The sequence below is a fragment of the Rhea americana genome, unplaced genomic scaffold (assembly GCF_003343005.1).
Source record: "Rhea americana isolate MKP2758 unplaced genomic scaffold, rheAme1 scaffold_64, whole genome shotgun sequence".
In the NCBI taxonomy this organism is placed as follows: domain Eukaryota; kingdom Metazoa; phylum Chordata; class Aves; order Rheiformes; family Rheidae; genus Rhea; species Rhea americana.
The window spans coordinates 769,452-783,332 of NW_028186801.1; the positions used below are offsets into that span (position 1 = coordinate 769,452).

Consider the following 13,881-nt stretch of genomic DNA (forward strand, 5'->3'; position numbering starts at 1 on the left):
TGGAGCAACCATATGTGTTCCTCAGGACTTTCTAGACCATAAACAGTGAGGGATGAGCACAACTCCATATTTCACATAGACTTAAAATTTCAGCACCCTGAGTCTGATTCTACTTAAATCAAGGTAGACTTCACATCACACATCATATACCTTGTAAAATTTAAATGCCTATTAAATCTGTCAGTCATGTTGGCTCCTTCAGTAGTTCATCTTGAGAGGCAAGTTGCCATGAAAGTAGTCCTAGAAGTCACATCATATCACAGAAGTCAGTTTTGGAATCACATAGGCTACCTGCCCACATTTTAGATGACAAAAGGTAGGTAAGATGAATCCCACCACAGGTGTCTTTTTTTATTATTAYTTTATGCTTTAGTTTCTTTCTTTCTTYTTAATTGGAAGCTTTTATTTACTCATTATCAGCTTAAAACTAAAAAGCTGTTCAGGAACTCATTTCRTATTATTTTCTGATATATTTTCTTTTTATGCAATAAAGTAGAACTGAATTACTGCTACAAAAAGAAGGCTTGCTAAGACCACTATAGACAGTTTCTATCARTGAATACTTGCATATGTGCGTATATTTGTGGATAACAAGTTTTTCAAGCATGGTATTTTGTTATTAGAAAGGGACATGTTATTGTATGCCAATTTCCTAATACTACTTCAAAACAATGACATATTTCAAAATAATGAACTAATTAATTTAAATAAATAAATCATTTCTGTTTAATACCAGCACTTCTAAGTCCTGGAGTTCCTTATTCTGCTAGCAGCTCAGAACACTAGAACAATTTGTAGCAAAAGATATAAATCTTTCATATATAAAGCTTTCAGGACTATGGACCTTGCCTTTATTTAAAAAGTCTTTACTGAAAAACATGCGGAAAATACACAGAAGGAGAAAATCAAATTCTTCACAGATAGAACAAAAGTTTATGGTGACAAACAGATTCAACTTCTGTTTATACGAAAGCAAACAGCTGAATTCTTGCTTTCATTTTGCAGATAGGAAATAAGAAAGACAGTATCAAYCCCAGTTTAAAAATCTTTTACAGTTGAAAAATTTTATAACTGAAACATAGCCATGAATATAAATTTAATCAAGGAACAAAATAATCTTAAAACTCCTGACATTAGAGGGTTGAAAGCATGCTAATGGAAGTAGAAATTTTGTTAAACTACCCCTAGCTTTGTATTTCTTTCTCTTTATGAAGGCATGAAAGCTGGGGTCCTGGACACAGAACGAGCACCTCTCCTCATAATGAAGTAAATTTAAACACAGTAAAAGAAAAGAGGAAGTAAAGGGCTTGAAGAACCATGAGATTTTGAGGAATTACAATGAAAGGAAAGCTTTATAACAAATTCATCCCTTCCTTGTCGACCATTCCCRAGCAGACAAAGGACGAGTATGCAGTCGCTATCTTCCAAATCATAAACAACTGCTTTGCTCCAAGCTTTTTTGGCCAGACTTGTTTTCAATAGCGGTAATGTACAAGGGAATATGGTACCTATTCTTACAAAAAATGCACTTTTACTAAATTATAAACAAAAACCCATAACCAACAGTATTCACAAGCAGCTGGTTAGCCCCTTATTCCATTGATTAAAGCAGTAAACACCGCTTGTAGACCTATATTCAAAACACCCTCATTATGATGGAAATAATACTGAAAAAGAAACTGTTCTTTCAAGAGCAAGGTGTTATTTCCTCTCACATCCTCTGAAGAATTAAGTATCCTTCAGAATGCAAAATTCAGCTTCAGAAAATGTTGAGAGTTCTCAAATTCTTCTAGGATCACGCCATAACTCCTCAGATTACATGTTCATAGTAAACTTTACAGAAGGAGCATGCAAAGACATTAATATTCAGTACCAGAGGAAAAAAATGCATTTCACATTGTAACGCCCAAATCAAATCAAATCAAATTATATATCAATTATCTTATCAAATTAGGTAATTGCTGCCAGGAACATTTTCCCACAAATCTATTTTCACAAAATTCCTAGTTTCAGGGGAAAGATTTCTATTATGCAGAAGTCTGATTAAGTTTTCTCAACTGAGGAAGGAATAAATTTATTGTAAAAATGACAGTGTATTTTTGATGTTAATAGACTCAAGAACCAGAATATTATTACTGTATTCTGATACATTTATTCCATCCTAGATCATTAACTTATCACATCTTAGAGGCTCTACTATTCATGAAGCATGCAAATATCTTTTAAGCAAGCAAATAATATATCATATAAACATTATACCAAACAGAGCAGTATGTAAAGCTCTTCACTGAGAATTTCACTTTCCGTAGTCTTAYACACGAATAGCCTTCGTTTTCCTTCCTCAATAAAATATATGGTGCTAACACTCTTGCCATGAAATAGGTATTTGTGTTTAAAACTGATTCTCTTGACATGGCCAATAAGCAACCACCTTAACAAAATATTTGCCCAGCTTCACTCTGAAAGCAATGTAATTCAGCAGTTAAGAATTCAGCTGAGTTTTGTACTTTCCTAAACCCAAACCCTGAACTGTTCACTTAAAAGAAAAAACTAGATTACGGCCATTTCTTCTCCCTTTAAGAAAAACAAACACCATTCAAAYAGAGTTAAGCACTCGAAAACAGAATATGTTGTGATGAGAAGAGATTATAATGTGCCTTTTCTCCATCTATTTGGTTAATCATTTGAAATCATTCATTTGTAACTGGAATTGGGTATGTGAGGAAAACACAAAAATAATCCGTACACTAATCTGAGGGGATGTAACTGGTTCTGATTAGGAAAAAAAAAAWGTTTTGTCCCTCAGATGAGCTTATTTCAAAGACTTACATTTCTAGTCAGAAACTCAGGTTTCTAGTATCTGTTTTGCAAGTAAAGTTATTTTCCAGAACATTTGGAGAATGCAAATATAAAGTCCAAGAACACCTTAAAATTAATTAAAATTTAACTAAATTTAATTGATAATGTTTCCTGCTCACTATAGTTTTACCCACAAGAAATGCAATTTTAAAAATAAGTAGACCCTTTACATACCATTTTACTACAGATATTGCAAAGCCTTAAAAAATGCACTTTTATGTCTTTTTCGGGTGACAGAACCTTTCCACCTGAAGTTGTCTTTCTTAGATAGCCAAGTAAAAGATTTTAGCACCTGAGAAAATTAACTTTTTAACCTACCTCGACTGCATATCTTGGTGTGTTTTGGACTGGCTGATTTCAGCTGGAGGTGAAGGGACTTGCTGTTGTAGCTCCACCAAAGATTGGTAATATTGTTGCTGATGATGTTGTTGCTGTTTGTAGCGAGACAAACTGAAAAACAGGCCTAAGATGGCTTTCAAATTTCCATTCCTTATTTCTATAAAAAAAATAACACAGAGAAAAAGAAGTGAAATCACTGTGGTTTAGACCTTCAGTTTTGTATCAGTAAAATATATATGTACATACATAAAACTATACAAATATAAGCCCTTGTATCACTGTATCTATGCCCAGCAACAGTTTCATGCTGGTTATCCCTGATACTTTATTATCTATTACAACCTTTGGTTATTTATATGCCTTTCTTTGCAATAAACATCTACCTCCATAACTTCATCACGTCACATGTACATGGACATAAAGATGAGTTACCAATATACATAATCTGAAATGAATACTCCTGCCTTGACATAATTCAAAGACTCTTGGGAAGCTGAGAGGCAAGAACGGGAGAGCAGTAAAGTCTGAATTCTTTCCCGTTGCAGATATACATCCCTTTTATATACATCCCTTTTTCCTAGCTGCTTTTATCCTTCTTCTTGTTTGGGCAAATTCTACGCACACTAGCAGCAAATAGCGATTTCCAGGCAATACGGAGGAGGAGGTGGTAATGGTCTTGGGATGAGAGTATATTCATTTAAAAAGATTAGCAAATGGAAAATGCAAAGGAAAAAAGGTGACCCAAGGCTTGTGATCGTATCTTTGAATTTTCCAGTTACATGATTATCTGTCTCTCTATTTCATGCTATTGGTATGGATTAATGAAGGCTTCAAAACTATGGCTTTCACACAAGGCTAAAACAGCTACCAGTATGAAAATATGTTGATCCACAGTAGCTTCCTCGTGTCTCCCCTTCCTTTCTCTCCTAGGCTGTTTCTTTTCCCCAGCCTGAGATTAGACTTTTAAAAGACAAGTGTTATTCTTTCCGCATAAAGGATCTGTGTCAAAAAAAGGCCTCAAGGGGCTTTAATGAAATTATCTGTAGCACTTGGGTCTATTCAGAACCTCACTTTCAATYTTCTTTGGCACTGAACTTCTCGGGAAGGGTTTTCATTACAAAGGCCTATAGCTCTGTAAAAACGTACAAACTAGCGGGCCACACTGCAATCTTTCTTAAGTTGTAGGCGCTACTCACCCTTTCTTATGTAATATTTAAAACAGAATTTATAAATGAGCACTGTCACATTCACATGCTTAAAACGTACTCATTTCCTTTCAAAAGGAGTAGGAGAATTACTAGCACATACATGAACAGACCAGCAAACACAGGAGCTTTTATGCTCTCTGGTTCTGTTGTAGAAAAGCAAACGCAACCCAGGATACTGGAGTGCCCTGCAAAATGGAAATTTGCTCAGAAAACTCATCCTTCTTCCTCTGCTCTTTGCAGGATCTTTGATTCCCCCATGAAACCACCATAGATATGCAGAAAAACCTTCTCAGAATTAAAAAGCTTTTAAAGAAATGATTTGCAGCCACATTAGTTTCAAGGAAGATCATCACCAAGGAAKGCAGCAAATTCCTATTTAAAATTATCTTTAAAAATCCCCACACATAATTATCCTTCTTTAAGCTGCTCTAGTTTTAAAACATTTTTTGTACCTGAKACTAGTTTATTTATTCTTATCATTTTCACCATTTAATATTCAATAAAAAAGAACCCCTTGTTCACATCATTTGTCAGTTTTTAACTGATAACTTCTCTCTTTTTTTGTCTTCAATTACATCTTTGTCTATTTTTAAAGGAGAATATGGTAACTTTTGAAATTACTTCAGAACATTTTCTTTCCTACTTTTAAACCACTTAAGTTTGGAAGATTTCTCTTACGTGGAATAAACCTAGAAACTTCTAATATGCACTAAACTTTTTGGGGAGAGGAAGGCAGGAATTTTTTTCTGTTCAGCAATGGGTTTATTATTTATCATTTGGGATTTCCTGTAGAGATTCTGCTGTCAAGATCTGAAAATGACTTTTGCTCTGGAGCTCCTTGCTCAAATGTCAAAATGATGTGGGAAGCTTCTTGTAAGATCTATAATCTCTGTTATAGTTATGTTTTACTGCTCCAGAGACTGTCTGAAGCAGGCATTTGTAAATGACCCCATAGTAAAAAAACACATTCACCAAAGCTTGTTCACAAAACAGATTCTTACTGGTTTCTAAACTTGACTGATTTTAAACATAAATGCACTGACAAAACGCTATGAACGTAACTCAACAATTTAATGATAAAAAACATTTCTCCTCTTCTCAATTCCTTCTTCTCAGGAATTGTAACATTGTAATGGTTTGGTAGAAACAATCCTACTAAAAAATAATRGTACATATAAGGGAATCAGACTTCTCTGTCAATCACAAAGACTTTGAAGCATTTACAGCAGATTCATGATGAACTGCAGAATAGACAAACTAGTTTAAATCTTTTTTCAGAACTCAAAGTCTGCCACCACTGTGTTTTTGGTGCAGTTTCTGAGGCTGAAGAACGATTATGACTCACAAGAAACTACAAAACCCTAAAAAATGAAGATTATTTTCACACTGTAACCTTACAAACAGAAGTTACAGCTTTTAAGACAAATGTACTCATGATTTACAAAAAAATCAGCAGAACTGGAGGAAAAAATAATACATTATCTGTGTAATATGTAAACTGTAGGTTTTGGAAGGTCTTTACTCCAAACAGATTTGCAGTGCATAAAATTAAGATGCTGATGGAGCCTTGGCTTTGTCTTTCCAGAATTGCTGGATTTCCTCTTTCACTAAAAAGAGAAAGTTAGTAATACCAGTGAAGTGCTTCTTTCCCAAGAGACTTTCCTCTACTGCATTGCTCTATCAGAAGGCACGTTTTGGATTACTGGATACTAACAACACAAAGGATGCCCTGTGAGCTACAGCCAGACGGTTGAGGAGATGGGGATACCAGAAATATAGTTAATACTCTTCGACAGTAAATGTGTAGGCACCTCAAAAAATATACAGAGGTCCRTATTTGGACTCAGAATTCACTACGAATTTTGCCATTTTTATCAGTGAGGTAAGGATTTCAGCTGCGACTTCCACCTACAACTTTCATCTTATATTTCCATTCACTTTAGTTAAGAGTCTGGAAAATGAAAGTTTGGGATTTTCTCAAGAAAAGCTAGAAACACCACATGAATGCTCCACAGCACAGAACACCTTGTCAAGCAGAAGAAATTTATTTTATTAACAGTTTTCAAAAATTACAGGAACACTAAATAACTAATTCAAAATACTATTAAATAAATCATTTATAATTATGTTTTCCAGATTTGTAAAACTTTTATAAATTAATCTTTGCATTTCACATTATATTGCATTATTGCATTTAGTAATTAATGCTACACAACTGAAGTTTACAACCTTTTAAAAATTATTTTCTAAAGTGAAAGTAAATTATGAATGAAGAAATGTATTTCAAAATGCACCCGTCTTTTAATTTAACAAAGTACAGAAAAAAGTGTTTTACATTGCATCATTGTATCCAATAAAGAAATTTTCTAATGAAATAAATTCATGCTATTCACACATTTAGTTGTTATCTCAAAAAATCAAGTTCTAAATAGCTTAGAAACAAATGCCAACATGTAAATTTTGACTATTTTCACATATCAACATATCTATAGTATATATAGGCATTTGTTTGAATTAATTAAGGAGTTTTTCCRCAAGTCAAGAATCAATGCAATGAAGATGTCACATATTGTGACCATGTTACACTTCTGTTAAGGTTCTATGAAGTTGGAGAAGGTGAAAGATAACAACTGTGTTAATTTTAAAACCAAACAGTGGTTACCATTCAAAATTTTTCTGTATGTACCTTCTAAAATTCAGCTGAAGTTACCATTTCTGAAAACAGACTATTTTGCATTCTAGCTTTTTGTTGCACTACAAGCAAAATAAAAAATTAGAGTTGCATTTTGTGACTACTTACAGCCTTCCGGTGCCATGAAGGTCAAATGGATTTTGAAAGTGCACAGCACCTTGCAGAAGTGCTCAATCCATTACATGATAAATGCTTGAATGCATTYTATTAATTTATATGATATACTATCCACTCAATTAAATTAATTTTACATTAATTAARCAAGTATTACATACTAATAAAGACAAAAGGTATTTTAATGTTTTTTATTTGATATGTTTACCGCATTAGTACTGCATCAGGCAGTAACTGGAGGGGAATAAAGTAGTAAAAAGGGCYATAATATAAGCAGCAGGTCCATTCACTCTGTCATTTAAAACATGACATGAAAAACATGCAAGACATTTTGGCCTCAGCCTGAAAACATTACTAATAATAAATTAGCCTAAGCAAATAGTCTTCTCTGAGATAACTTATCTGACCAAGATTCTCAYATCCATGTTTGTAGGTTCAATGTAGGTTCAAATCCTGTGTATGAACAAGTTTAAAAGTACATTTGGGACACCCTGTAGCTACCTAATACTGTGGAGGTAACAAGAAAAGATTAATATAATTGAATACATTATTATTTTAAAACATTGTCTCAGGTTTTCATACACATACTGGATTTCTCCATTCAATTTCAAGAGAAAAATAAAAGACTAAATCTCTCACTCCCTATCAGTAATCTGTATCTTAATGCTGTTCAAGACAGCTGGAGTCTGGTATTTAGTTGCAAAYAATACGAATTAAGAAAATTAATTTTCAGAATTTATTTTCTGACAATCTGTTTCTCTTACCTTCTGCAGAAAGACCTTGGACATTTACGCCTCTGGCTGCCAGAAAGCTAAGGCAGACATCAACATTCTCGATCTGCAATGCGAACACAAATAGCAAGCAGTATAAGACTATTTTACAAAATGTACCAAAGTGGAAATGCAGGGAGGAAAAAAAAAAAAAAGAAGAAGAAGAAAGAAAGAAAAAACAGGAATGAATACTTTACATTCATCACATACTACAGCTCTTTACCAAAGTTTAGCAAGAATGATTACTGCTAATTGGGGAATTGATATAAAGCTTTCATTGTCCACTTGGTGCTTAAAAACAATTCATAAAGGCCCGATCCAGAATGGCATGCAGGCAACCCAGCAGCCCACCTACTTAACATAAAACTGGATTTTGTACACCACCACTAAGCAGCAATGAAAGCATCCATAGAGGATTAGCCACCGAGGGAATGTCTGGAGATGTGGGAGACAGAGCGAGCTGCAGAATGGAAGCACAAACTTCCGAGAAATGTGCCGGCGAAGGGAATTCCTTGGGATGAGGCGGAATTCTGAGAAAATAATGTCACGTCAGTGGTTCCTTCCATATTTTTTTCCATCAAATATTATGGGAAATATTTTTAATTTCTCATATGTTTATGCTTCCCTAAAAAGCGCTTGCTTATTGCAGGTCATGGGGCTGGCTTCTGCCAACCGTTCAGAAGAACTGTAGTGTTACCACAGGCAGCTCTGGGTAAGAGAAGGAGAAAACGTAGCCTAGATCAAGGCCAGTAACAGGATAAAATTTCTTCCTCTAAAATGAGTAATCACAGAATTAATTTAACTCCTTTCATGATTTTATTTTTAACAGGTTAGGGAGACAGAACATGCCAAAATACTTCGTGAGTCACCATTCCCAACTGGTTCTCTCAACCCTTCTGGGGTCCATGAAGCAAATACTGGATTATTAATGTAAAACCTCTCAAGTAACAACTTTCTGCATCTAAGCACACTCCTATCAAAACGGAATAATGACGTATAGGGAGATATCAATTGCCTGTGTCAAGTACCTTCAATAAACTTTATTTTAAACTTCATTTTTAGGTTGTAGGATTTGTTTAAGGTAATTAGAACCACACAAATAAAAAAAAAATGTTTAACACTATATTTACAATTCCTACTTTCATTGAATAATGTTCAAAAAACAACAAGGAGTATTCAGTGCTAAAAACATAAAGCTGCAGTAGATCAAGTGCATGTAGTTAATTTTACCTGAATGTTTACACATTTTACAATACCGTGTTTCTGTAGTTTTCAATCCTTAAAATATATTGCAGTAAATTCACTCCTTGATTAAAAGCTGCTTGATCCTTGGCAATATCTTTTCTACCCTATTACACCACTTTTCATTTGAAGAAAATTATAAAAAAAAAAAATGAGGAAGAGGGTCTTTCATTTATTATTGTCACCTTTCTATGGCTGCAGTTCTGCCCTTATTCACAGCAAAGAATATTGGCTAAAAGGAGCAAAACCATCCTGTTTGCCTTACAGGCCTACACAGACTCTCTTGGGCTGCCAGTAGTATTTATAAATCTATGAGCACCTGCAAAATTTTTAGGTATCTACTCTTTAAACAAAATAAATGAATGATAAATAATTTCTCTCCCAAATCGATTAAAATAATATACGTGCAACAGGAACAGCAGACAGCCGGCCGTGCTCCCACCTCAGGCCTGGGCAACGACCCACGGGGCCAGAGTTTCTCTACTTGAGCCCATAAAAGCCCTCAAACCGTGTCATTGGTGTGAGAAAACAATCCGAATGGAAACAGTCCTGTCCCAAGGAATTTAGCAGACATGACAATTTGTTTGGATATAAGCTGGATGAGTGTCCTGTTAAACTTTCACATCAACCATAGTGCAGAGTGAGCTATTTGAAAGAGGGGAAAATTCATTCTACTACTAAACACTGGAAATGAAAACCAAAAAAAAAAAAAAAAAAATCAGACTGGAGTCAGTGATGTCCACCTCCAAAACTGAATCAATATCTCCTAGCAGACCTCCTAGCACTAACACAGTATTTTTCATAAATGACATGAGTTCTCTGCAACATTTCTAGAGAATGTAACTGTAAACATCAAGAATAATTCACTGGCGGACATTTAAACTCTAGCATTTCCTGTTTGKTTTTTTTAAATGTGCCTTGAAAACATTCAAATGTTCACCTCTTTATATCTGCAACAGTGAATATTATAAAATAACAAATTTAATAAATAAATCTTAATATACACTTACAGCGAAAAAAAATCCTATAGAAGTGGCACTTGGTTACTTTGGGGGTCTATTTTTACTGTATGTGTCTTTGAAGTCACATCTCTTAAAAGTRCAGATGAAGCTGGTCATTCCCATCGACACTGAAGACTCCAGATAAGAGCAGAAGTACAAAGCAAACTCTGCTTTGCTTCTTAACTCATSGGAAGAAGAGAAGCAATAGGCTGTGGCTGCACTACCAGCCTTTGCASGAAGTCCTATTTTGACTTGTGAGTTGAACACGTTGGTATGGCAAATCACRGCAAATCACTCAGAATATAGCTGTTACAGTAAGTTTTCTGATAATAACTATAATTATTATGCAACTCTCCAGCACTGCTAGAAGATTTAATGAGACTTGCACTAATACATTGTTGTGGTTATTTTCACTTTCTTTCCTTTTCAATATAGAAGAAGTAAACTTTAAAGTTGCGCGATTTTGAAACTCTCAGTGTGTGTATAAACATTGCTTTAATTATCTACTTCTTGCCTTGGCAAACCACAGTTATCCTTTGAACTCAAATGCTAACAGCTCCAAACACTTTTTATTCAAACTTACAAGCACATAATTTTGCAGCTACAAAAGTTCTAAGAGATTTCAAGCAGCTTCTACTCCTCAACACTGTTTCAATCAAGAGTGGCATGAATCTTTGAACTCCAWGTTTACTTAAGTAGCTAGTGATGGGGTTATTACAGACTGAAATAAACTTTTCCTAGCGCCAATACTGCATTTGTAGAACTCTCTACCTGCTTACGTATCAATGACTGAAGATTTTGCACTGCAATACTGCACATAAACCTAAGATAAATTTCTTAACTCCCTTAGGCTTGCAATTTTAAAGTGAATTTTCCTTTCCAAAAGCACTAGCTCATAACAAAGGTGATGTTCCTCACTAGCAGGAATAGTACTATCAAAATTGCACAACGTTGTAGCAGAAAACACAGTTCACTCCAGCACAGAATTCAAGATATACAGACCCCAAATCTTAAATACCAAGACATACAAAGTTACTCACATAAAGTTGCCAATTTGATTGTAAATATTACCATGATCAGACTGTTGCTGAACAGCTCTCCATCACTGTCAATCACAAATAACTTTTGCTCCAGATCACATATTTTACACTAAACATTCAAAGAGTGGAAGAACATTACAGTGTTTTGAATGGTGGATTAGCCACATTAAAAATCCTAAAATCTAAAAATGGAATAAATAACTAATAATATAGTAAACCTTCACTGCTACGTAGATAATTGTCCACTTATTTGATTAACCATGTTGAAAATGAATCAAATACTACATGAGATTGCTTTTCAGAGGTAACAAAAAGTAGCTCTGAAGAGAGATATTCAAGAATATTTTGCTCAGTTTTGAAATGTAACACCGACACCATGGGTGCAGACAAACACACAGCTAAGAGGGTGATAATACACAAATTCAGATTTGTGGGTATCATGAGGTAGATAATATCTAAACAATGCTTATTTAATTAAGCCTGTGGAGTTTTACCTACACAATGTTAAGCTGTTTTGTAAATCAAATCTTTTTAATATCACTTAGAAACATAGTATTATATAAAATGCATCTGAAATACTTGCAATATAAATAGTATTGGCCCCAAGATACTACTACACCCATATTTTAGGGGCTTACTGTTCAAACAGTGATGCACAAATAAGCAGGAATATCCTAATTCTGATACTATTAACACATAACAGGACATACAAAAAAGATACACACTGCAATTCTACTGTAACATACTGCATACTACAGTTGTGGGTAATCTGCTTTTCACTGGGAGCGATTTGAAATTCAACTCACAGAAATCACTAAAGGAGACTGCAAGACTTGCGTGTAGATAAACAGTAGTACTTAATACCCAGCAGTTAGCAGACTTACAGGAACAGCTCGTTTGTGGGATTGTACTCAGCAGTGACTCACCATATAGAATATGTCTACTTATTACAAGTATTTTTGCCATTACTAAGATTAGCTTTCATCTCCTTTGTCTGGCAGACAACACTTTCTTTACTTCCAAACATAAATTCAATTGCAGGATTCTCAGAAGACAAGTAATGATGACTAATGYAGCATTATGTTTTCCTGTATTTATATGAAGCTCTGAAAAATATGTTTGACTAATATTCTCTCTTGTGAAGTTTAYGACTCCATAGTTTACAAGAACATATAGCTACATATGTGAGTTGGCTGGGATTTGATTGCCAAATGTGAGCTGGATTCCTGATGTCAAAGAATGAAACACCTTTTAACTATGACATCTTATTATTACATAGTCTTTTAACGTATTTGTTCCTAAATTATCCTTGACTGCTTTGGTGGCAGAAGTAAAACAGTAACTTCTGTTAACACTTCATTCACTTCTATCTTCCATAGCTCTGCATGTGTTTTGACACTCTGCTTCAAAACACAAAGCCCCAGATACAACTTGGCAAAGTTGTTGCTCTGTAGAAGTTTTACTAATGGTGTTGACAGCTCATTAGGGGCACTCACAGAAATATACAATCATGGAAACCCAGAAAGCCACGTATTTAGTCACCTTCCAGAGCAGAGAGACTCCATAAAACTATTCAATATTTGTTGCTTTTTTCCATATCAGTGTTACATATTAGTCCTTTGAGATTAATATTACAGCGGAAGATATTCTCTGTCACAACAACTGTATTTCAAACACACTTTACTAGCAAGATTTCTTTTTAAACTTCCCCAGGGTATTGATCTGAGTTCAGAAAGTCATGTTTGACTCTTTCTATGGATCATCATCACTAACAAAAATTGTGGAAGTCAATGGATTTAATGAACGCAAAACTAGGAAATAATTTGTTCTTACTCAAGTTCTGTAGCGTTCTGCAACCAAAATCAAAGAAAAATGCAATTTAGTCCTTACAGGTAGCATATGAGACTCTAAATATTCACAATACCTATACYATATAGAAAGGAGAGAGTGCTTATTACAAGCAGTTTAATCTACAGCCTGCGAAAAATGAAGGAGTAGATAGCATTTGCCTGTCTGACTTTCACATGACCACAGCATGGAAGGAGACACAGCAGCTTTTGAGTGCTGGCTGCTTGCTTAGTAGCAGGTGCAATGTCAGTGCTTTGCTCTCAACTGCAGCCTGCAAAAGGAACAGAAATTCAAGCAACTGGAAGACTTTTACGTGAGGATGAAAGCATCTTTGGAGCACATTTTTGAGCCTGGGAGAAGATGAAACTGTCCACGTAGACTTAGTTATATAGCATGCTCTGGAAGAAACTAGAAAATATGTCAACATGGAGATGGCCTACACTTTGATCCTCCCTCACATAATAGAGAGCCATATAAGACTTGGTCATACATACTCTCATATATACATTCATTCTCACAAATAAACTACCTAAAACATCTTTTTTTTTTTTTTTTTTTGGCCAAATTTATAAACTTGCACGGTCTGCTGCACCTAAAGCTATTCTCACAGATTGGGAAGGACTATTCTACTTCACTTTCTGTTCTCAATTGACTCATATATTGCACACATCTGTGAGTTCTTGACAACTAACTTGTGGTGTGGGAAACACCCAGATTTTTAGTTTGCATTTTAACTTTGTCCTTCTGTTTTTTTTTTTTTTTTTTTTT

General features: G+C 34.7%; 1 protein-coding gene across 6 annotated transcripts in view; it reads right to left on the minus strand.

The window, feature by feature from the left end:
* Window positions 1–13,881, minus strand: part of LOC146586863 (neuron navigator 3) — a 267,610-nt gene that overhangs the window by 155,498 nt on the left and 98,231 nt on the right. For all 6 annotated transcript variants that reach the window (XM_085320549.1, XM_085320552.1, XM_085320551.1 and 3 more), the window contains exons 4-5: window positions 7,977–8,049; window positions 3,178–3,355 (exon numbers count right to left, since the gene is read on the minus strand). In XM_085320549.1, the coding sequence (XP_085176675.1) occupies window positions 3,178–3,355; window positions 7,977–8,049 (251 nt within the window). The remainder of the gene's footprint in view (window positions 1–3,177; window positions 3,356–7,976; window positions 8,050–13,881) is intronic.